Source organism: Neovison vison, chromosome X (assembly GCF_020171115.1).
Source record: "Neovison vison isolate M4711 chromosome X, ASM_NN_V1, whole genome shotgun sequence".
Lineage (NCBI taxonomy): Eukaryota > Metazoa > Chordata > Mammalia > Carnivora > Mustelidae > Neogale > Neogale vison.
In genome coordinates, this window is record NC_058105.1 from 88,947,414 (window position 1) to 88,972,283 (window position 24,870).

General features: G+C 53.9%; 2 protein-coding genes across 3 annotated transcripts; both read left to right on the top strand.

Moving 5' to 3' along the window:
- Positions 1-2,345: 2,345 nt before the first annotated feature.
- LOC122897282 (synaptophysin) lies at positions 2,346-14,731 on the top strand. The gene is made up of 7 exons (XM_044235472.1): positions 2,346-2,401; positions 3,562-3,627; positions 4,759-4,883; positions 8,046-8,241; positions 8,970-9,161; positions 10,504-10,834; positions 13,178-14,731. The coding sequence occupies exons 1-6, from the start codon at positions 2,366-2,368 to the stop codon at positions 10,828-10,830; spliced, it is 942 nt and encodes a 313-aa protein (XP_044091407.1). The 5' UTR covers positions 2,346-2,365; the 3' UTR covers positions 10,831-10,834; positions 13,178-14,731.
- A 1,461-nt stretch (positions 14,732-16,192) lies between these two features.
- On the top strand, positions 16,193-24,849 carry PRICKLE3 (prickle planar cell polarity protein 3). Of its 2 annotated transcripts, none has more exons than XM_044234333.1 (9): positions 16,193-16,309; positions 17,491-17,576; positions 18,400-18,583; positions 20,494-20,607; positions 20,886-21,071; positions 21,961-22,164; positions 22,276-22,462; positions 23,268-23,564; positions 24,128-24,849. In XM_044234333.1, exons 1-9 carry the CDS (start codon positions 16,268-16,270, stop codon positions 24,718-24,720), a joined length of 1,893 nt encoding a protein of 630 aa, XP_044090268.1. In that variant the 5' UTR covers positions 16,193-16,267; the 3' UTR covers positions 24,721-24,849. The 2 variants fall into 2 exon arrangements, with proteins under 2 accessions (XP_044090268.1, XP_044090269.1); XM_044234334.1 differs by having other exon boundaries at positions 16,194-16,309; positions 20,934-21,071.
- Positions 24,850-24,870: the final 21 nt, after the last annotated feature.

A 24,870-nucleotide genomic window follows, 5' to 3' on the forward strand; every position in this document is an offset into this window, starting at 1 on the left:
CCGACCCAGGGTTTCATCCCAGTTCTCAGAGCAAGAGTTTTCCTAAAAGCAGTGGGGAGCCATGGGAGAGATTTGAGCAGGGTGGTGACATAGTTAACAGCATTTTAGATGGATGCTCTGACGGCTGTGCTGAAAACAGAAGGGAGGGGGAAGAGACTGGAGATGCTAAAATTGGCAGGAACCATGGTTGCCGTAGCCAGGGGAGGTGGCAGAGAAGATGGTGAGAAATTAGTGGATTCCAGAGCTGTGTAGGAAGTAGAATGAACCATTTATTTGGCCCCGGGCTGAGCGCATAACAGTGATTATCTTGTTTAATCAGTGCAGCAACCCTGTAGGTACCATGTTAAAACTATTTTACATGTCTGAAGTCACACAGGAATAAATATTAAAGTGGGATTCAAATGCAAGTAATTGCTGAAACCCAAGCTCTTTTGCCAAAAAGGCACCAACAGCGAGGTATCCATTACATATTTGTGTGAATTCGAGTGTGTGTACATGGGGATGCTTTTAAAAAGTAGGTATACATCCAGATGGTTCAAAATTCAAAAGGTACATGGGGCACCTGGCTGGCTCAGTCAGATGAGCATGTGACTCTTTTTTTTTTTTTAAGATTTTATTTATTTATTTGACAGAGAGAAATCACAAGTAGATGGAGAGGCAGGCAGAGAGAGAGAGAGAAGCAGGCTCCACGCTGAGCAGAGAGCCCGATGCTGGACTCGATCCCAGGACCCTGAGATCATGACCTGAGCCGAAGGCAGCGGCTTAACCACTGAGCCACCCAGGCGCCCGAGCATGTGACTCTTGAACTCGGGGTTGTGAGTTTGAGCCCCAGTGGAGGGTAGAGATTAAATAAACACATATACTTTTTAAAAATTCTAAAGGGGGACACCTGGGTGGCTCAGTCCGTTGGGCATCTGTCTTTGGCTCGGGTCATGATCCCAGAGTCCCGGGATTGAGTCCCATGTTGGGCTCCTTGCTCTGTGGGGAGCCTGCTTTTCCCTCTACCTGCTGCTCCCTCCGCTTGTGTTCCCTCTGTCTCTCTATGTGTGTGTGTGTCAAATAAATAAATAAAATCTTTTTTAAAAATATTGATATGGACCCTTGGAATGATCACCAAGATAGTTAAGTAAGAAGAAGACTCCCTGACCAGGAGGGAGCCTGATGCAGGGCTCGACCCCAGGACCCTGGGATCATGACCTGAGCCAAAGGCAGCTGCTTAATTGACTGAGCCACCCAGGTGCCCCTACAAGGCTCCATATTAGTACTAATGACAGTTGCATAGTACTCCATTTTGTGGATGTATAAGATTTTGCTTAAATGGGTCACTATTAAGGAGTGCTTAGGGAGTCATATTATAAACAGCACTGCAGTGAATCATCTTATACATACAACTTTTAGCACATGTATGAATCTGTCAGATAAGTTCCTAGAAGTATAAATGCTGAGCCGATCAGTATATGGATTTGTTAGTTTGCCGAATTCTCCCAAATTGCCCTCTACATAGGCTATTCCAATCTAACTTCCACTGGTAATTTATGGGAATGCCTGTTTCTGGCCAACCTGCCAATATTGAGCTTAAGCAAACTTTTTTATATTCACCACCCTCAAAGATGAAAAACAGGATCTTAGTAGCTTTTATAGGCATTTCTTTTAGCATAAACAAGGTTGAACATCTTAAACTCTCATCGTATTTACCCACTGGATTTTGCAACATGGCAATCGCCGTTGACCTTGTGGGCCTAGTTTTAGTAGCATGAAGGAGGGATAGTCTGATTAAAAGAGAGCTGAGGAATAAACAGGATGTAAAGGGTAGAGTTGGAGCAAGCAAAATTTTGACTAAAAGGATAGAGAAATAGGGGAGATGGTTGGAGGAGGAGAGAGGGTTTTTAAGACTTGAACTACGCTGAAATCGCTGAGACTTTGGGCACTGCCAAATACTAGTGGGGCGACCTTGTGCAAGCAGCTACACCTCTCCGGGGACTCATCTTCCTCATCTGTAAAAAACAGGGCTAATGGTCCCTACCACATAGGGCTATTGTAAGAACACACTCAACAAACTCCGTAAAGGGCCTGACAAAAACATTTTACTGTAGGACCGAATGGTCCTCCACTCCCCAGACCTCTGGCTGTGTTTTTCGAGACACCGATCCTCCCTGAGCGCTCTCGCGACTCCAGCTCTAGGGCTGGAATGGCGGCTGGCGAGATTTAGGTTCGGCCCGCTGTGTGCAGGCGCGCGCCGAGAGTGGGGCGGGGGCGCGAGGGGCGGAGCCGTGGCCGCCTGGGCTGTTCCGACGATTGCGCGCCGCCCCCGCCGCGCCCCGCGCCCGCCCTTGTTAGCAGGCGCCTCCCGCCCCCCGCATTGCTGATGCTGCTGCTGGCAGACATGGACGTGGTGAATCAGGTACGTGTTCCAGCACCGAGGACAGAGCCCGCCGCTGCCCGGCCTCCCCGCCCGGATCGCCGCGAATCAGGCAACTCCGAGTGGTGGTGGCCAGGGTCCTGGCAGCGGACAGTCGGTCCCCAGCACAGGGGCTGGGGTCTACGGCAGGCGAGGGAGGAAGAGGGAGGTGGAGAAAAGGAGCGCGCCCTTTGCCGCAGCGAGGGCCGTCCTCACTGCAGCAGCGGGGTCCGCCAGAAGCCCGGTTCCTTACCGGCAACCGTGAGGAGAGGAAGAGGGGTCTTGGGGCTAGAGTAGGGGTAACGGGGACGGGAAGAGGAGGAACAGTGGAAGGAAGATGGGGGTTGCTCATAGATGAGCTAGGAAATAGAGCGACAGAAGGCGTGGGGGGGGAGAGGGCTGACACCTGCCCCTCCAGGGAAGATACCCCAGTAGATGACCACCCTTTCCCCCAGAGCAGATCAAGGGGGACGATGCGACGTTGCCTCTCCAAAACCCCTAGTCTCCCCTCCCCCAGTACATATCCAGTGAAGCCATGTCCCAGCCCTCCCCCACCTTACTCAGCCCAGACCCTCCCTGCCATCTCACACTTCTTCACCACCTCAGAACCTCACCCATCTCTAACCAGTACCAACCCCTCCCACCCTCATCATTTCAGACCCCCACCACCACCATCTGACTCACCTTTACCGCTGCAGACCCCTCCCCCACCCTAGCCAACCTGACTCCTTCCCTGTTATGACTCACCTTCACCACCCAAGACCCCCTCCCCCACCCTAATGAACCCCAACTCCTTCCTCACTCTCTCCACCTGATCCCCTTCACCATCTGACTCACCTTTACTGTTTCAGACCTTCTCCCCTTCCTTAATTAGTACCAACCCCATCCCCATCTTCCTCACCCCAACAACCCTCTGCCATCAACCTCACCATCTCCCCAGACCTCCCCTCCAGTCCTGAACCCCAAGGATCTTCTCTCGGAGACCCTGTGCTCACACTTTCCCTGAAGTGTCACTTTCTCCTTCTCACCCCTTCTCTCCCAATATCACTCACTCCTGGAGGTCACATGCCCTAGTCCCAGGGGTCATTGCCTGGTGGACTTGCCTCTCACCTCCCTTTCCATTCCCAACAATCCTACCCCCTCCCCACCATTTCTCTCCTCAGCTGGTGGCCGGGGGTCAGTTCCGGGTGGTCAAGGAGCCCCTTGGCTTCGTGAAGGTGCTGCAATGGGTGAGTGTGGTCTGGGCCACTGGGAGAGAGAAGGAGGTGGTGGGCTCTGGAAGAGTAGGGGTGGGGAGCAAGGAATGGATGGATGGGTGCGGGTGGAAGAGGTTGGAAGAATTGGTGAGGTCCTGGGGGCTGGGGTCAGTGAATAGAGGGGCTGTGATGTGACGTCATGTAAGATCAAGGGTACCCCCATTGTGAAGTGGAAGAATGTGACGTCTTACCTCCTCCCTTGAGATGAGAGAGGGGCAGGGGAGGTGGAGTGTGAAACTGGTTGCTGCAGAAAAGATGGAAAGCCAGAGAAATCCAGAGACAGAATGAGAGACAGGGAAGGATGGAAACAGAAATGGAAATACCAAGAAGAAAACAGAGAGAGATGAGAGAGAGAGAGAGAATGGAGACAAGGAGAAAGAGACAAAGAAAAAGGGAGACAGAGATGCATAGAGAACAGAGATGAGAAGAGGAATAGATACAGGAAGAGTAGCAGAAAAAATGGGATGGGGGAGAGACAGAAACAGAAAAAGAGAGATACTCAGGGGAGCAAGGAAAGGAGAAACTGATACACAGAAAAAGAGATGCACAAGAGAGACAAAGAGATCATGATACAGAGACTGAGTCAGAGACAGAGCAGGGAGATGGAGACAAGCAGACCAAGGATGGAAATACACACAGGGAGAGACATACATTTACATGGATGGAGCCAGAGAAAAAGAGACAGAAAGAGACCTACATGGATACAAGAGAGGTAGAGGCAGAGAGAGAAACAGAGATACAGAGACAGAGAAACATCTGAGAAAGACAGAGAAACAAATACCAAGAGAAACAGAGACACAGAGAACAACAGAGACAGGCAGAAATACATAGAGGAATAAAGAGACTGAGACAGAAGAGAGAAGGAGGGGGATCATAACATCGAGAGATAGAGACTGAGAGAGACATTGAGAGAAAGACTGGAAGAGACAGCCACACCCCTGTAATCAGCTTGTCCTTGGAGCCGATGAGCCCTGATTAGGGGGTGGGGGTGGGGACTGGTCCATCTGCTGCTGCTTGTGCTGGGCCCTGATCTGTCCAGAGGAGGGCATCCCATCCCACGTGTACACAGGCTCACCATGACCATCCCCATCCCTGCTGCCCAAGGTCTTTGCTATCTTCGCCTTTGCCACATGCGGCAGTTACACCGGGGAGCTCCGGCTGAGCGTGGAGTGTGCCAACAAGTCAGAGAGTGACCTCAGCATCGAGGTTGAATTCGAGTACCCCTTCAGGTGCGCCCCCCAACCCTAGCCCACCCCAGGGATCCCAGGGGAGATGGTGGGGGTTGGGGTAGGACTGGCCAATACTGCCTCCGCAGTGGCTCCTGTTCAGCCCTCACCTCAGGAGACCATAGTGGGTCAGGTCACCGCACATGCACCGAGTCCCTACCTTACGCCTGGCCCTGCTCTGGACATCTAGGACATCTGGTGAGCAAGACAGGCATTGGCTGGTGCCCTCTGGCTGTGTTCTAGTGAATGGGGAGGGGCAGAAGACTGGCAATAAACAAGATTCAAAAGTAGAAGTGTATATGGATAAATAGCCTTAAAGCACTAGTTGCTCAATTAATGTCAGCCAATATTATTTAATTCCCATTCATTCATTCATTCCATACACAATTTTTTAGAGAACCTACTGTATGCCAGTTTCTGCTCAACATGCTGGGGACATAACAAGGAAAGAAAAAAAACAGACCAAGCTCCCTCTGGGAGCCAACATTTGTTAACAAATAAATTGATAAAAAGGATGATTGCAGACTGGGAGAAATTCAAAGAGGGGATCCTCATGCAGCGTTTTATCACAGAGAATAATGAGGGGGTCTGATTAGCTATAGGGAATGATTAAACCCAGTTAAGCAATTCTGATATTCACTGAGCTCATACTGTGTGCCAGGTGCTAGGAACATGAGGACAAGCACAAGCAGGCAAGGTCATTGCCCTCGCAATGATGCTTACCTCCTGGGGAGTGGGGAGACAGAGACCCACAGACACAATTTCAGTAGAGGCTTCTTTTTTTTTAAGATTTTATTTATTGGGGCGCCTGAGTGGCTCAGTGGGTTAAGCCACTGCCTTCGGCTCAGGTCATGATCGCAGGGTCCTGGGATCGAGCCGCGCATCGGGCTCTCTGCTCAGCCGGGAGCCTGCTTCCTTCTCTCTCTCTCTGCCTGCCTCTCTGCCTGCTTGTGATCTCTCTCTCTGTCAAATAAATAAATAAATAAAATCTTTTTTTAAAAAGATTTTATTTATTTATTTGACAGACAGAGATCATAAGCAGGCAGAGAGGCAGGCAGAGAGAGAAGAAGGGAAGCAGGCTCCCCACCGAGCAGAGAGCCCGATATGGGGCTTGATCCCAGGACCCTGGGATCATGACCTGAGCCGAAGGCAGAGGCTTTAACCCACTGAGCCACCCAGGTGCCCCTCAGTAGAGGCTTCTGAGGCTCCTCCACTACTTGGACAAATCACATTAAGTGCTCCAGGTCTCCATTTACTCATCTGCAGAAGGGTCCGATAATATCCCTTCTAAGATTATGATGAATAGTGACTGAGTTAATACTTGCAAAGTGCTTAGCACGGTGCTGGGCACACAATAAGTGTGCCACGAGGGCTTGTTAAAATAAAGAAAATAAAAAAAGTTTAAGGGACTCAGGAAAGAGGTCAGGGCTTGAGTTGGAAATTGGGCATTTTTGAGCACTAAGGATAAATGCAGGCTCAGGGGATCACCCAGGGTTAGAGGGAAGAGTGTAAAGAGGAAAATCCAGGACAGACCCTGAGCAATGGTTGAAAGAAAAAGAAGCACCAGGGGAGGCATGGCCTGAGGGGCAGTGGGAAGCAGGGATCCACTGGTTCACAGAAGACAGGAAACAGAGTTTGGGGGAGGGGGAGGAACTAGCAGCCTGGGATACTGCTGGGATTCCTTTGGGAATCCAGAAGGCCACAGAAACCTCCACTCTCTAGTAGCTCCCTCACCTAGGACCTCCAGTCCTGAAGACCTGCCTTTTACCCACAAGTTTCGAGGGGAAAAAAAGTCTTCGCCATGGTCCCCCTGGCTGAATCCCCCACTGCCCTGATAACCTCCCAAGGGCCCCCTATTTCCCACAAGACACCATCTCTCCCAACCTGGCCCACTAGAAATCCAGAAACTTACCCAGATTCAAGTCTTAGCTCTGTCCTTTAGCAGCTCTACAACCTTGGGCAACTTAACACAACCTTGCTGAGCCTCTGTTCATCTGTTGAATGGGTGTACTAATCCCTGATTTAGAGGATTTAGGGAGAGGGTCATTAAGTGAGGCAGTTATCTAAAGTGCCTTGCAGGTGATCAATCAATAAGTGTAAGCTCCCTCCCTCAGGACCTTTGCTACACAAGGGGACTAGCAACATTTGCTCTGTCTCAGGATCCTGCCCCCCAAGTCTGAGGCTAGACCTCTGGGACTCCACCTAAGACCTTCTCCCTACACGCATTTTCTCCCTATGACCTCAGTTACACCGCAGGAAAGGCCTTAGTCCCAGGACACCTTCCCAATCTGCACCTCTCCACCTCACATTCGTACATGTGTTCTGTGTGCTCCAGGATCCCTTCTACCCTCCTGTCTGTCTGTCCGTCTGTCTTTTGTTTTGTAGTCTCTGTGCTCTCCTCTGCTAAGCATACATTTCTTTTCTCTTTGGGACCTGAAGTGAGGTAGTGAGAAAAGTCAACATGATGTAGGGGGAAACACAGTGTTCAGAGCCCAACTGTGCCATTCTCTCCCCAGCTGTGTGTCTTTAGGCAAGTTAATGCACTTCTCTGAGCCTCTGTACATTTCATTGGATGAACATGCACTGAGCACCTACTGTGTGGCAGCACTGTTCCAGGTCTTAGGAATACAGCAGTGAACACAACAAAGGAAAAAACCCAGACCTCTTTGAAGTATGGGGGAAATCCAGGAAAAACATAAAACACATGATATGTCAGATGCATGGGGTATCACTGCCATAGAGAAAAATGGAGCTAGAAAGGGGGCTAAGGAGCACTGGGAGGGAATGGTTCCATTTGATTTTAATACGGAGATCTGGGAAGGCCTCCCTGAAGTGACAATTGAGCAAAACTTGAAGGACATGACGGGAGTAATATCTAGGAGAAGGGCATTCCAGTGCAAAGATCCTGGGGTGGGAGGGTGCCTCAGATGTTCTACAAATAACCAAGAGGTCAAAGTTCCTGGGTTAGAGTAAGGATTGATTAAGAGCTATTTCCCCAGGATGCTGTGAACAATCCATAAAATGTGACTGGTATACAGTAGGTGCTCTATGAAGGGTTATTTCCTCCTCTTTCTTCCAGGAAACTTGTCAGAATCTGGGGAACTATTGATTGGCGGGGGGGCATGTTCCTAGGGTCTGGACCACACCTGCCATGTCTCTCCACAGGCTGCACCAAGTGTACTTTGACGCACCCACCTGCCGAGGGGACAAGGAGAAAATCTTCCTGGTGGGGGACTACTCCTCGTCGGCTGAATTCTTTGTCACCGTGGCTGTGTTTGCCTTTCTGTACTCCATGGGGGCTCTGGCCACCTACATCTTCCTGCAGAATAAGTACCGAGAGAACAACAAAGGACCCATGATGGTAAGCCCCCCACAGCTGCTCAAGTGCAGGGCCCGGGGGACATAGAGCCTCAGGGACACGGTCATGTTCATAGGCGCCTACCAAACCATAGACAGTCCACATGCCAGCAGTCCCCATAACAGCTACAGATGTTACTGCTGCCGCTGCTGGGAGCATCAAAGAAACCGAATCATAGAAAGACAGGGACCCACTCAGAGCCCACACAGAATCCCAGACAGACCTACCCCCTGGAAACCTGCCACCTTGCACACAACCACACAGTCTAGATCAAAGAAAGGTGCACAGAGGTTCACTGTGATAGTCATGCTTGTCATCATGCCACCCAGACACTTTGATTCCTACACAGCTGTACTCATACACCCTCATCCCGACACAAAATGACATAAATTCCCACATTCAGATGAAAGTAGAAAGACACGCTACTTGCCACAGATTCGGAAACCATCCCACAAAATCCCCCCACACATACCCACACATCATAATTACAATCCCACATCCTCTGTGTCACAGACACACACGTGCGCGCACGCACACACATAAACGCCCAAGCTAGGAATGCTCACCTTTAAGTGAGTACTGGGGGCTTCAGAGCTGAAAAGGCAGGAGAGAGACAGGGTTTTACTGTGGGGCCTCCCCCTCCCAAGAAAGCCTGTGATCTGAGGAGGCCCCACAGCATGTCATGAAGCAGCCTAGTCACAGTGCCATCTGCCTCTCCTTGCCTGCCCTAGGACTTCCTGGCCACAGCTGTGTTCGCCTTCATGTGGCTGGTTAGCTCATCAGCATGGGCCAAGGGACTGTCAGACGTGAAAATGGCCACTGACCCAGAGAACATTATCAAAGGGATGTCTGTCTGCCACCAGACGGGGAACACATGCAAGGAGCTTAGGGACCCTGTGACCTCTGGCCTCAACACTTCAGTGGTAAGCCCTGGGAAGGTGGCTGGGCTGCTGGGCCAGTTGCGGAGGGAGGCTGGGAAACTCACAGTCTGGCTTGGGGAGCGGTGGAGAGAATGAGGGGAGAATTCAAAGGAGATCCAAGAGGGATCCCCAGAGGAGGCATGCCAACAACAGTGGCTTGAAGGATGAGAGAGCAATTATAACCACTGCAATACCACAAATAGTCCTCAGGAAGGGAATATGAGACTCTCTGTCCGATTACGTTTGGGAGATCTGGATCCCAGGCCCAGCCTAATCGTGGGGAACCTCTGGCGACTCGGTACCATCTTGGGACCATTTTGCCTACAGTATGCAAAATGTAAGAATAACTTGAAATGTTTCTCAATTGGACTCCCCCTACTGGCCAGAGTCAGGCAGTCTGCGCTTCAATCCCAGCTCTGCCACCTGCTAACTAGTTACTCAGCCTCTCAGCCTCAGTCTGCGCATGTAAATTGAAAACTACTAAGAGGTCCTGCTCCAAGTTGAGTATTCAGTGAACTAGCAATATACAAAGTGCTTAGAAAAGGACTTGGCATGTGGTAAGTTGTATACACGTGCTACAGATGCTAAGATACCAACTTTTTTTTAAAAAAAAGATTTTATTTATTTACTGGACAGAGAGAGATCACAAGTAGGCAGAGAGGCAGGCAGAGAGAGGTGGGGGAAGCAGGCTCCGCGCTGAGCAGAGAGCCCGATGTGGGACTCGATCCCAGGACCCTGGGATCCTGACCTGAGCCGAAGGCAGAGGCTTTAACCCACTGAGCCACCCAGGGGCCCCCCAACTTTTTTTCTATCACTTGCTGGGTGTGAGACTTGGAGCATCTTAGCGTCTCCAGGCCTCAGCTTCCTCAACTGTAAAGAGGAGCTATTACTGCCTGTCCCAAAATTGAATTATATTGTATATATTTAAGCTCCATGTATTTGTTTTAATATAAAAGCATATATTTATATACTTTGTATATGCGTATATACGTATGTGTATATGCATCTGTTAATATATCTACATACATAATAAAAATTTATGCTTAACATTTTACTTTATTACAAATTTATATTATTATATTTTATACATGTATAAATGTATGTGTGTAATAGTGATAGATGTCAACATCCCTGAAAGTGTGAATTCTAACACGCCCCATGCCCCCTGCCCCAGGTGACTTTTCTGCACATTGGCGTTCATGCACCAGCACTCTGGAGGGTCCTGGTTTTAGAAACCACCACCCTTTGGGAGGCCACGTCTCTATGCTCTGCGCGCGCGGCCTCGACGTCCCCCGGGGCCAAATCAACAGGCACAAGACGACGGCCTGGCTTTGTCTTCCCGCAGGTGTTCGGCTTCCTGAATTTGGTGCTCTGGGTCGGCAACCTGTGGTTCGTGTTCAAGGAGACAGGCTGGGCTGCCCCATTCATGCGTGCACCTCCCGGCGCCCCCGAGAAGCAACCAGCACCCGGGGACGCCTATGGCGAGGCAGGCTACGGGCAGGGCCCAGGCGGGTACGGGCCCCAGGACTCCTACGGGCCCCAGGGCGGCTACCAGCCCGACTACGGGCAGCCGGCCGGCGGCGGCGGCGGCGGCTACGGGCCTCAGGGAGACTACGGGCAGCAAGGATATGGCCCTCAGGGCGCGCCCACCTCCTTCTCCAATCAGATGTAGTCTGGTGAGTGACGGGCGGGCGGCGCGGCCAAGAATGGTACGGGAAGGGGGACGGGCGGGTCAGTAAGCCAATAAGAGTCAAGAGTAATTGATACGTAGGCACAGGGTGGGGGCTTGGAGGCGCCAATAGAGAGGCGGAGCTAATAGGAAGAATGAAAAACTAGCCAATAGGTGGGGAGCAAGAGAAAAGTGCTTGAAGACGGGCGGAATGAAAAGCCAATGGGAGAGAAGTAGAAGGGCCTCTCTGACGGAAGGGAGGGGAGAGAAAAGCGGACAGAGCAACCAATGAAAGAAGGGAATGACTGGAGGACTTGCGTAGTGCAGGAATCCGCCGAGGAAAGACGTGATCCTTAGAAGTGATTGATAAGCCAGTTTGTTCTAATAAGGCCAAAAGATGGTGAGGGTAAAGGGCCTTGGTCATGAAGGTCAGTCGAGGACACCAGTCCCAGAGGTGGTGATAGATCTAACATCTCTCACCAACCCCTGTGGTGAGGGAGGTAGTGTGGAATTTCACGGAAGGAAGGGGGCAGGCGGAGGCAATGGGAGGCTTCTGGGCCTTTTTGCTGGGTCTGAGAAGTCTGATTTCCTCACCTGTGAGGGAGGGAAATGGGAAGAGGGGGAGATGACGACACGTGGATGGAGGTAGCTTCTGGCACTTGGCCAGGGTGGAAAGAGCAGGGAGGAGTTTATTAGGTACCTCATATCTAATTCATCAAAAATTCCTGTTGACTCTACCATTAAAATATATCCATAATCTTCCACGTCTCACTGTCCTCTCCCCTGGACATCACAGCTTTCTACCCACATCCCCATTCTTTTTTTTTTTTAATTATTTATTTATTTGAGAGAGAGAGAGAATGAAAGAGAGCATGAGAGGGGAGAGGTCAGAGGGAGAAGCAGACTCTCCGCCGAGCAGGGAGCCCAATGTGGGACTCGATCCCAGGACTCCGGGATCATGACCTGAGCTGAAGGCACCTGCCCAACCAACTAAGCCACCCAGGCGCCCCCCACATCCCCATTCTGTTCTACTCACAGCATTGGAGGGATCCTGTTAAATCCTAAATCCTGACACTGCCCTCCTGTGCTCAGAGCTCTGCCTGGGCTCCCATCTCACTCTCCTTAAAAGCTAAAGCCCACACCAGGCATGACACCAAGCCTCACCCTTCCCTTCTCCGATCTCCCACCTCCTCCCACTCCCCACCCCAACCATGTTCCAGGCACAAGCCAAATTCAGGGCTTTGTTACTTGTTTTCCCCCTGGAGTTTTGCACCCACACTTACTTTTGATAACCTTACCTGGCCAGCTTTTTAAAATTCCCCTTTCTTATCTCTCTTACAGTACCCTGTGCTTTTGTTATCACAGTCTGTAATTATTAATTTATGTATTTATTGACTGTCTCTTCCACTAAACTACAGGACGTGACCATGACTTATTCATGATGTACACACATCACTCAGAGCCCTACTAATGTTAAGAAACATTTATTGAGGAAATAATAGAAACAACATGAGACATGTATTCTCATTTCATGCTTCTCTGCTCAAATTCTTCCAGTGACTTACACCTCATCCAGAGCCAAAGCTGACGTCCTCAGCCTAGTCCACAAGGCCCTATATGACCCCATTACCAGCCTCTCTGACATCTCCTACCACTGCCCCTTGCTTACTCCACTCAAACCGCGCTGACCTTCTTGCTGTTCCTCAAACACACTAGACGTGGCTCTACCCCAGGGCCCTTGTACTGGCTATTCCCCCTGCCTGGATTTTTCTTCATCCCAGTTATCTGCATGGCTCACTCCCTCATGTCCTTAACTCTTTATTCCAATATCATTTCTTAAATGAGTTCTTCTCTGACTACCCCACTTACCACAGCAAAATTTCTTCCCCTACTGGCACTCCTAATCCCCCTCACCCTAGTCTACCTTTTACTTTTACATTGCACTTACTATCACCTGATGTCATACTCGATAACTCACTTAACACATTTTTGTTGTTTGAAGTCTGTCTTCTCCATCACAACACAAGCACCACAAAGATAAGCAGCTTTGTTTCGCCCAATACGGTCTATCACCAACGGCTAGAACAGTAACATGTTAATGGATATTTTGGGTTGGTGGAGGGGGGACCACAATGTCTTTGGTACTTAATCTAGTGGGCACAAGCACTACCTTCCCAGTAGGGGCATCTGGGATGAAGCTGACCCAAGGACTATGAGTGAAGGAGGAAGGAAGAAAAGGCACAGCATGCAGAGGGTAAAGCCAAGGTGGAGGCATAGCAGCCCAGCCCCCCACCCTAAGGACACAACCTATGTCTGGACCCCCTCTCCTTTCTGTCTTTTGTCTCCACAGGTCAGTGCAGCCCGGGAGGACCCCATGGGTGGGCAAGAGCTCAGAAGCCCTGCCGCCCTTTCCACCCCTATGCCCCAGGTCTCCGCCCCTCAAGCCAGGAGACTCTAACTCTCTTTGCTGTTTATATATATATATATTATATATAAATATCTATTTATCTGTCCGAGCCCTGCCCCCACTCCATACCCCTCATGCATTAGGGGCCTGACCTTGAGTGGGTCCCTCTCCTAACCCCACCCCTTCCTTTGCATCCCTTGGCCCCTGTCTGTTCCCTGGCCCTGTGCCCTGAGGTTGGGGGACTCTGAAAAGGGGAACAGGGAAAAGACAGGTCTCAGCTAAGTGGGGAGGGTCGGTGTGACTTCAGAGTCCAGAGTGCTAACCATTACACTATGGAACCGGTCGGTGTGACTTCAGACTCTCTCCCCTCTCTCCCTTCCCTCCTCCCAACTGGCCTTGACTACTCCAGCAATGTCTGAACAGGGGCCGTGAGGGGAAATTCAACCCTGAGGGGGGAGAAAAGCAGATTGGGGGACTTGACCTGAGGAGGACTTGAGGGGAGCTCTTGGGTGAAGAGGACCGGTAAGCAAGGGGTGTGGGTTCCAGACATACTGGATCTAGAGTCTGAGGAAGAGGGGTGCCATAGAGCATTCTGGAGTAGGGGTTGTTGGAATGAGGCTGAGAGCCCGGTTCTAGAATTGGTGGAGCTTTGAGTGAGGCAAGGGTCAGGCCCCAAAAGTGGGCAGGATTTGAAATAGGACAAGAAGGGGTGTGACCTGAGGACTGGGTTTTAGAGGGGTGGGGCCTGAACCAGGAATGGGTGAGGCTCCAGAGTGGGCGGGTCTTGGATTGGAACCAGAGTGTACTGAAGCGGTAGAGCTAGGAATATTCAGGAGACCGAGTTTGATTCTAAAGGGGGCAGATCTTGTGCAAGGCGAGAAGTGGGATTCAGGAATGGGCCAAGCTTGACGTGAGGTCTGAGTTCTGGACAGGGCGGGGCGCAGAGTGGGTGTTCGTGGCTGTTTCAGAAGGGGCAGGCCACCCCAATGGAGCAGTGCAAAAAATGTTTTAAAGTGGGCGGGTTTGGCGGTGGAGTGGGGGGCGGAAATATCTCTGGCCAAAACTGAGGATTGAGGTGGCCTGGGAGGAGCCGAGAGATAAGGCTTGGAGGGTAAGGGATGGGATCCAGAGAGAAGCACCCCTCACACCCTTGCCCACTCCCGTGTGACAGGACAGCTAGGTAGTCAGAGGACAGAGCCAACGGGTCTGTGGGGCCGGCCCACCCCCTCTCCTCCCTTTCCGTGCCTCTTCCCTCCCTTCACACCCCGGCCTGGTCTGGAGTCCCTATCCTGCACCCTCCGCTGTGTCTGTGACGTCGGTAGTGCCTGTGATCGTGTGTTGCCATTTTGTCTGGCTGTGGTCCCTCCCTCTCTCCTCCAGACGCCCCCCACCCCTTTCCTAGCCCTTCGGTATTGTTTGAAGACCTCCCCAAGGAAGAACAAATAGGATTAATTCTCCTCCCCTAAATAAACTCCTCAACCACCTAGTCTTCCCGGCTCTGATTTCTCAGTGTGTCTTTTTTCTCTGGAGAGGGGGGAGGAAGACAGAGAGGTCGGGGAGAGGCGGCGAGAGGAAGTTCCGCCCCTGACCTGCTGGACTTGCCTTTCAAGTCACCCCCTCATGTCAGGTCCCTCCAGCCGTGTTGCCAATCTGATCATTCCCAGTCACGCTCTGAGTAGCCCTGCCCACTGCCCACTGGCTGCCGAACTCCCTGTCTTTCTAGGGTTCGGTTCTAATTCTGGCCCACTAGCCGCACACCCCTTCCCAGGCCCTGTGGAGCCCTGTCCTCAAACCCCAGGGGGTCCGGCTAGGACTCCTATACTTCACAGGGAGACTTCCCCCTACCCACCGGCCTCTTATTCTTCAGACCCAGCTTTCTCGCCATTTCCTTTCCCCGCCGGAGCTGAAGAACTCGGGAGACCCTCTGGGCTGCAAGGCCAGTGGGCGGAGCACTGGGGTGACTCCTTACCTCATTCATTCATTCCCTTTCACCTCTCCCTGGCTCCTCCCCGGGGCAGGGAGGGGTGGGAAGTGACTGGGATGTGCATAATGGAGTTGAGTATGGAGGAGGTACCCTAGGCCCACGCTGAAAGACCCGACGGCTGCTGCCCCCACCTTGCCTAATTAGAAACCCCCGCCCAGCGCCCGAGTTCTGATGGCAGGCTGGGGACCCCCTCCTCCCAGCCCTGAGGCACGGCGAAGCCTGACAGGCGAAGGAGAGACTCCCAGCTATGGGACTGAGCTCCAGGAAAAAGATATCTAACTGGAGAGAGAAAAATGGAAGTCAAGGGAGGGAAAGCTTTAAGATCTATTTCTCAGGACTTAGGGCGACAAGACAGCTGGACCTGTAAGGAAGGGAAGGGAGCAGGAGGTGAGGCCTCGGAATCTGTCCAGTGACTTTCACATCTTTCCCCCATAAATCTCAAATAGTCCTGGCTCTGTTAAGGCCTGGGAGTGGAGGCTGTGGGGGTATATGAGAGCCAGCTCTCTGATGGTGGCGAGGGAGCACCAGCTGGGACTGCGATGGGCTTGGGGATCATTGTTGCAGCATTCATCCGGGGGAAAGAGACCCTCAGAATATCACCAGTGGGGAGGAGCGCCAAAAGGTTGCTTTAACCCCTCCCCTCCTCCAAATGAACTTCCAAGATAAACGGACACGAAATGCCAACACAAATACCCTAGCTCACCACTTCCAAGTCCCCCCTCCTCCGCTGCAGAGCCCTCAAGCCCTAGACTATTCCGTGGGAGGCCCTGTGGGCCATGCCTTCTGAGGCCTGGCTTGGGTCCAGGGCAAGAAGGCTGGGGAGCTCTCCCATATGGCGCTCCTGGGCTGCCTGCCCCTCACCTCTAGGCAGGGGGCGCCTTGGCCCAGGAGTGAGCACAGGGCCAGGGGCGGACCGTGCGGGGCGCGCTCCTCCCACGCCGGTGTCAGATTTACGGAACAGAGCTCCCAGGCCGGACGCGCGGTGGCCTGACGGCCGTGAGGATTCCATCGGCCTGACCCTGCCCGGCTTGACCCTGCCCGGGCGCGCCATGTTCGCGCGTGGGTCCCGGAGGCGCCGCTCCGGGCGCGCGGTGAGCGAGACTTGGGGCAGCGGTGGGAGTCAGGGATAAACTGAGGCCCGGGAGCAGGGAATTGGAATAACGAGGAGGCGCTCCATCGAGGGTCTGGGAATCCCCAACCCCAGATTCCCAGAACGGAGGGGCTGGGGCTGCTGGAAGTGTGCGGATTGAGGAAGGCGGAGGTCTGATGGCACCTGTTCCCTACTCACCTCTCTGCATACTTCTATCAGCACCCCAGGGACCTGGTGGGCTCCCTTCTCGTGTGAATTCTGGGAAGGGATTCTGAGGGCCAACAGACTGGATTCTGGGGTCCTGGACTGAACGAGGACCTCCTGAATTTCTGAGGAAAGGGACTTCCCCAGTACTTTGACAGAAGGCGATCTTAGGGGTGAGGTCACACTCCTGGGGTGCCTGAATATTAAGGGTCCAGGGATTAGGATGCGGGAGAAGAGGGCTTCCAGGCTTCTACTTGAGCCAGGAGCTTTCTTGACTTCCTAGATAGCAGCGTTGCTTTTCTTTTGGAGGGGGTCTTTGGGTGGGGTCTGGGTTTGGTGGTCCAGGGAGTGAATAGCCCTAGGATGTGAAGGGTGAAGACCAGGGCTTCTTGGGGTGGGGGTTATTCAATGGATCAGAGGCCTCCTGAGATCCTGAAGGAGGGTCTCCAGTTCCTTGGGTATGAAAGGGGAAAGCCAGGATTTAGGGGTTGGCTGTTGAGATTTAGAAAAGAGGGGAAGGGTTATTGTAGGGATCCCGAGTAAGGATGGGGCCGCAGACTCCTACCCTGTGGAACCGGAGTCCTGCTGGCCTCCTGGGCAGAGAAGGGGCCAAGGTGAGGCCTGAGATGAGACACCCAGATTAGGGACTCTGTGCTCAGGTGGGGAGAGTATTCTGAGTTCGGGAGAGGTGTGTGAGGTCTGAAGAAGTCAGAGGCAGGTGGGAGGTATCCAAGGCTGGGTGAGGGGGAAGGGAATTCCCTGAAAAGGGGGTTTACGGGGAGGTGGTCTCAGCTGCTCCGCCTTTACCTCAGTCGTACCCTCCTCCCCCGCGCTGCGGGCGCTGTCCCAGCCTGCCCAGCGCTGCCCTGGTGGGACAGGCCCCAGCGTGCGGTCGCCGGAGTGGAGAGGCGGGCGCTGACTTCTCTCTCCCCGCCCCCGCGCCTCGCCGGGTCCCGCGTCTGTCCCCATACACTTCAGCCTCCAGAGGCGGAGGACCCAGATCGCGGCCAGCCCTGCAACTCCTGCAGGGAGCAGTGCCCCGGCTTCCTACTGCATGGATGGAGGTAGGTGACCGTCAAGCGCCTCGCCTTTGTCAGGGCCCCGCCGTCAGGGGAAACCCCTAGAAGCTTCGGCCACACCCCTAGGCTTGAGCCGGGTCCACCAGAGCAACTCAGCTGGGGTGGAGCCTCACGCTCAGCTTCAGGGCCCCGCCCCCTGACTCGTTCCCAATTGTCCTGTTCCCAGGAAAGCTCCACCCGCTCCATAGCCCCGCCCCCAGACGGTTATCACACGCCAGAGTCCCATCCCTAGGGAAATCCTCAGTCCCAAGGCGCTGAGCATCGTCCGCTGACATCCAGTGCCTCTCAGGCTCAAAATTCCTCTCGTGGACCCAGTGTCCCGTCCTCCCCCTGGAGCACTGTACCCCAAACATCTCAAAATACCCCAGAGTCCACAGCTGGCACATCTACAGGCTCGGAGCCCCCACCTGCCCACAAGTTCAGAGCCTCAGCACAGGCCAGAGCCCGCTTCTAGGGAAAGTTCCCCCACAACCTCCAAAGCCAGTCCCGAGGAGAAACCCCCCTGAATTTAAAGCTCCAATCTCAGACTCAGAGCCCCGCCCCTATTCAGGCCCACCGCCTGGAAAGTCTGACCTGAGTCCCAGAGATAAAAGTCGTAGGCGGGCCTGCAGACCCTACAGCCCTGCCCCCAGCTCCCAGCCTTGCCCTCCTCTCGGGGTCTCACCCACCGCAGCCCCTCCCCCAGGCCCAGAAGTCCTTGGGTGGTGCTGATCTGCCTGTCCCTGCCCCTTAGTTGGACCTTCATGGGCTGCTCAGGGGTCCAAGGGAGCCACCCCTTAATCACTGACCTCCATCCCCGTCCCCTCAGAAAGATCTGTCAGCACTGCAAATGCCCGAGGGAGGAGCACGCGGTGCACACGGTGCCTGTGGACCTGGAGCGCATCATGTGTCGGCTAATCTCGGACTTCCAGCGCCACTCCATCTCCGATGATGACTCAGGCTGTGCCTCGGAGGAGTATGCCTGGGTGCCCCCTGGTCTCAAGCCAGAGCAGGTGACCAGAGGCTGCCACCCACTCTTCTTCTCCAGTAGATGCTTACACGCACACGCACACACAGCACACACATACACACACTCAGGTAGAATCCTATTTCTGGGACAACATGAGACCATGTGAATCCTTCTGACCCCCCTGAAATCTCACGGTGATCATTCCCCCACAATTCTTGGCGAATACTGAATGATCACTGAGCAGGTTGGTCGGGGCCTGTTCACCTCACTCCTATTCCACCCCTTGACTCAGGTCTCATGCCAGTGCTTCATTCTCCACATTTCCATTAATGGATTCGCTCAAAAAATAGTTATTGAGCACCTACTGCATGTCACACTTTGTTCTGGGCACTGGGGCCACAGCAGTGGATAAGACATACACAAAATATGTCTGCCCACATGGAGCTTAGAGTCTTAAAGTGAGCACCAGCCAGTAAACACACCTGGAAAAATATGTCAGATAGTTTAAGGGCTATGGAATTAAAAAAAAAAAAAAGGCAGGGAAGAAGTGAAGGAGAGAACTCTTAGAATTGTAAATAGGGTACCTGGGTCAGCTTCTATGAAAATATGATTTTTGGGCTTCCTGAAGGAGGTAAAGAAGTGCCATGCATATATCCATGGTTAGAGCTATCCAGGCAAGAGGAATAGCCAAGCAAAGGCCCTGAGGCAGGAGTGTGCTCGGCTGTGTGGGGAACGGTGAGGAGACCATTACCATTGTGGCTAGAGCAGAGTGAGTGACTGGGAGAGGGAGTGGAAGTGAGGACAGAGGTGGGGAGGGAGACATGGGGAAGACTTTGACCTCTATTCTGAATGAAGGAGAAGTCACAAGAAGGTTGTGACCGGAGAAGGGATGTGGTTTGCTTTCGGATTAAACAGGCTCCCCCTCTGGCTACTGTGAGGAAAATAGGCTATAGGTGTGAGGGTCGAGGCAGGGGGACCATGACTAATAACCATGTTGGCAGTGGAAGTAGTGAGTGGTGGTCAGATTCTGGATACATTTTGAAAGCAGAGCTAAGAGGATTTGCTTGTGGGTGTGTGAGAGAGAGGAGTCAAAGATGACCTCAAGGAGGGATGGATTAACTGACAGGGGACAGGCCAAGGCAGAGCATAAGTTCGGTTTTGGCCATCTGGAGTTCTGAGATGCCCATCAGAGATGTGAGTGGCCATGTGGCCTGGCACTCAAGGGAGGTGTCACAGGGCTGGAGGTATGGATTTGTGAAACATGAGCCATGAAGTGGTATTTATAACCATGAGTTTGGATGTGATTCCCCAGGGAGCGAATGTAGAGAGAGGCAAGGGAACCATGGATGAGCCTGAGGCTCCTCCCATATTTGGGGGTCGGTTACTTGAAGAAGAACCAAAAAGGGGACAGAGAAGGAACAGCCAATAAGGTAGGAGGAAACTGAGGACAGTGTTCTGGAAGCCAAGGGAACAAAGCATTTCCAGGAAAAGGGAGTGATAAGCTGTGTTCAGTGCTACTTATGGGTCCGGCTGGATGAGGACTGAGACCCGAAAAAGGATTCTGAAGGTGTGGACATGTCAATGGCTGGGACAGGAACAGCTTTGAGGAGCAGCAGGGATGGAAGGGGCGGGGAAGCCTGGGGAGTTGGGTCTGGAGACAATGGGAGAGGAAGTGGAGGGGGTGAGTGCCCACAGCTCTTTTGAGGAACTCTGCTGTAAAAGAAAAAATGGGGACAGCAGCTGGAGAGAAACGTGGGGTCAAGGCCTGAAGGAACTCATGGCATGTTTGGGAGGTGATGGAAATGATCTGTAGGAAGGAAAGGTGGAGAGTGTCAGTAGACAGTCCCTTCCGATGACTTGAACATTCTCCGAGAAGTAGGGGCCCACCATCCCACTGCATCCCAGCTCACCCCTAGTCTCAATTGTTCTCTCCCGTCCCCGACATCTTCCCAGGTATACCAATTTTTCAGCTGTCTCCCAGAGGATAAGGTTCCCTACGTCAACAGTCCCGGGGAAAAATACAGGATCAAGCAGCTGCTGCACCAGCTGCCCCCACACGACAGTGAGGTGAGGAGCGAGAAGACAGAAAGGCCATGCCAGGTAGTGAGGGGGCAGGGCGCAACCAGGGCAAATGCTAAGCAGCTGGAAAGAAACACACAGGGTCAGGGGAGGAAAGGGAAGCCCATCCAATGTGAAAGGTGTGCACAGGCAGGGACAGGTGGGCCATTCCTTGGCCATACCACAGCTGAGCCCTGGAAAGGAGGTAAAGGGTGGAAATGTCGGGCAGGAAGCACCCAGCTATACCAAAGCCTAGAGGTAAACTGAGTGTGGATAAATTCTGGAAGGGGTGGGGGAGCATGGTGGGAGGAGCCTGGAAGACCCTCCCACCCCAGGCACAGTACTGCACAGCACTGGAGGAGGAGGAGAAGAAAGAGCTCAGAGCCTTCAGCCAGCAGCGGAAGCGGGAGAACCTGGGCCGTGGCACCGTGCGCATCTTCCCCGTGACCATCACTGGGGCCATCTGTGAGGAGGTGAGCCAGGGAGGGCCCCAGTGGGTGAGAGCAGTGCCTTTGCTCCAGGCCCTGGGAAGAGATGAAGCCTGCTGCTTCAGTCCTAGGGGTCTGTCTCTCATGTCCCCTCTGGTGGATGGGGTCCTTTCCTCACATCCCACCTTTAGGCAGGGACCATGCCTTAAGGCCTCCCTGGCCAGCAAGATCTGTCTGCAGGGCCCCCTGGTGGACAGGGCTTGTTCCCTCTCAGCTCATGGTTGACTGTGGTCTGTCTCTAAGGAGGCCCTAGTGGACCTTCTCTATTAGTTCCCTCTTCACAGTGGATGTGAAGAGTGGGCTGTCTCTCTGGTCCTCTTGTGTTTAAGACATGTCCTTAAGAACTGACCCACAGTGGTCTGGCCTGTCTATAGGGCCCAGTGGCAGGTAGAATTGGTCTTCAAGGCCCCTCCCGGCAGATGGAGCCTGACCCTAGATCCTCCTGTGAGGTTCTAAGGTGAGGTTCATTGCTAAGGTTCCCCCACTGGGCCTGGCCTGTCTATCTCTCTCTCTCTCTCTTTTTAAGATTTTATTTACTTGAGAGAGTGACAACTAGAGAGAGAGATAATCGGGTTCCCCGCTGGGTAGGGAGCCCAGTATGGAACTCCATCCCAGGCCTGCCTGAGATCATGACCTGAGCTGAAGCCAGATGCTTAACCAACTGAGCCACCTAGGCGCCCCCTGGCCTGTCTCTTTGATTTCCCCAGCTCCCTAAGGACAAGACTTGCCTTTAAGGCCACCCACAATTAGAAGGGCCAGTCTCTGTGGGTTAGGGTCACAGAAGTTGGCCAGGGGCAGGCCCAAGTGTGACAGGCCTCGGCAGACCCCCATCTGGTCTGACTGTCAGTGGCAGCGTCTCTCTGTCATCTGGCAGTGCGGGAAGCAGATCGGAGGTGGCGACATCGCTGTGTTTGCCAGCCGAGCAGGCCTGGGTGCCTGCTGGCACCCACAGTGTTTCGTGTGCTCCACGTGCCGCGAGCTGCTGGTGGACCTCATCTACTTCTACCATGCCGGCAAAGTCTACTGCGGCCGCCACCACGCAGAGCGCCTGCGCCCGCGTTGCCAAGCCTGTGACGAGGTTCATGCCTGTCCACCCCGGGGTGGGAGTGGAGGGTGAGCGGGGCCAGGGGAAGGCCCTTCTGATGGCCAAGGTGGCCCGTGTCCCTATCCCCTTTCCTTCCCCCCTCAGATCATCTTCTCCCCTGAGTGCACCGAGGCCGAGGGCCGGCACTGGCACATGGGGCACTTCTGCTGCTTCGAATGCGAAGCATCGCTGGGAGGGCAGCGCTATGTCATGCGTCAGAGCCGCCCCCACTGCTGCGCCTGCTACGAGGCCCGCCACGCTGAGTACTGTGATGGCTGTGGGGAACACATTGGTGGGTGAATAGGAAAAGGGACGGGGCGACACATGGAAAGCCTGGCCATAGCACCACCCCACCAGGATCCTCCGTTATACTCCATACTTGCGGTCTAGTGCCTGCACTATAGCCCTACACCCTTTACTTCAAGTCTCTCACCAGTATCCCCCATCATGCTGGACTTATGAAACCCCATCTGCGTGACCCTAGGCACCACTGCATATCTATGCCCACTTCCAGGGTTCCCCCTAATTCCCAGCTCCCCTAGCCCCCTGTGGCCACCCTCTTACTCCCTCAGCGGAGGCCCAACTCTCCCAGACTCCATAGTCTCTAAAACTCCTCCCTCAGCTAGGTACAGTCCTGCCTCCTGAGCTGCACCCTGCCCTCTAAGACCCACTCCTTTCCCACCAAGGCCCTGCCCTACCTTCTAAGCTCTGCCCCCCAACTTTCCTTCAGGTCCACCTTTTACACTCCATCCACCGGTCCACCTTTTACACTCCATCCACCTGACCCACATCTCAAGAGTCCAATGCCCACCCCCAGTCTGGGAGGGGGCACCCTGGGAAAAAAAGAGAAGGAGACGAGGAGACATCAGCTGGTTTCACAGAGAGAAAGGATGAAGAAACTTAGAGTGAAGCCCAAACCTCAGTTTCCCTTCTTCCTCCAGAAAAGAGCCCCATTCTGGAGAGTTGGGAGGGAGGGCATCTTGGGGTGCCCTGCCTCAGATTCCCTGCCTCTTCCCAAGATGGGCCCCATTCAGGACAGGCAAGGGCTATGCCTGCTGGCTCTGCCTCAGTTTTCCCCCTCTCTTCCATCCCCGCAGGCCTGGACCAGGGTCAGATGGCTTATGAGGGCCAGCACTGGCACGCCTCAGACCGCTGCTTCTGCTGTAGTCGCTGCGGGCGAGCTCTCCTGGGCCGCCCCTTCCTGCCACGCCGTGGCCTGATCTTCTGCTCGAGAGCCTGCAGCCTGGGGTCTGAGCCCACAGCTTCCGGGACGGGCCGCCGGAGCTGGAGCGCGGGCACGGTCTCCACACCTCTCACAGCATCCACAGCCTCTTTCTCCACTGCGGAGGCGTCAGAGACCGCCACCAAAGGGACCAGCACGGAGCCAGAGGCCGGTGAGCTAACCCTGGAGGCACGCCTAGCCTCTCCGAGTCCCCGCCCCCACCTCAAGCCGGACCCCTCCCCTTGGCGGGCCCAGACCCTTCTCAGGTGGCATCCCTGGCCTCGCCCCCACCTCCGTCCAGGCTGCATCCCCAAACCATGCTAGGACTAGTCTCCAGCCCACACTACCCCTTGTGAACCCTGGCTCCGCCCCTCTCCGTTACAAGGCCCGTCCCCTAGCCTCAACTTGTTCCCTCTTGAACCCAAGTTCTTCCTCCTTTCCTCCAAACCCCTCACCTTCCTCCCTCTGTGCCCAGGCCCCACCCCCCATTCTATGGCTAACTTGGTCGACTTTAGTCAATGTCACCCCCCCTTACGTCAGAAGCCACGCTTCTATTCCCTCCACCCAGAGTCTGCTCCAAGCTTCACATTTCCCAAACTCCCCCCACCTCCCTGCGGCCCTCCATCTGCTGCTCCCACTTTCCCAGTCCTGATGGGGTAAGGTGGAGAGAAGTCCCTTCTACCGGCCTCCCCTCAGGGGCCAGATAACAGGGAGTTGCTCCATCTCTCTTTCTAGTTGCAGGCCCTGAGGAGCCCACCCACTTTCTGAGAGGGGCCCCCCACCGCCACTCTATGCCAGAGCTGGGGCTCCGCAGCCCCCCAGAGCCGCCCCCAGGACTCCCCAGCCAGCCTGATCCGAGCCCAGAAGATGGTGCCTTTGGTCGCCAGAGCACCCCTCGCGTCAGCTTCCGTGATCCTCTGGTGTCTGAAGGAGGTCCTCGGCGGACCCTGAGTGCACCCCCAGCACAACGTCGCAGGCCTCGTAGTCCCCCACCCAGAGGCCCCACCCATCGCCGCCGTCGCCACCACCACCATCATCATCATCACCGCCGCCACTCAGGCAGACATCACCACCACCAGTGTGATTTGGGATCAGGGTCAGACTCAGGATCTTGCTCCAGCTCACCTTCTAGCCCCAGCTCTGAGTCCTCAGAGGAGGATGGCTTCTTCCTAGGGGAACGCATCCCCCTGCCCCCGCATCTTTGCAGGCCCGGCCCTGCTAAGGACAATGCAACTGGAACCCCCAAATCCCCATCTCCACAGCTCCCCAGGAGCTCTCGCCCAGGGATGCCTCGCCAGGCCAGAGACAAGAACTGCATCGTGGCTTGAAGGCAGTGTAGTCCTGGAGGGTTCTGTTCTCCCGTCAGTGGAGATGATCCGTCTCCCAGCCCAAGCCATAAATCCCCTTCCTCCTTCATCTGTTTGTGTTAATGAAGTAATTTAATATTTGCTGTAAAACAGGCCTGGCTTCTTTACCTC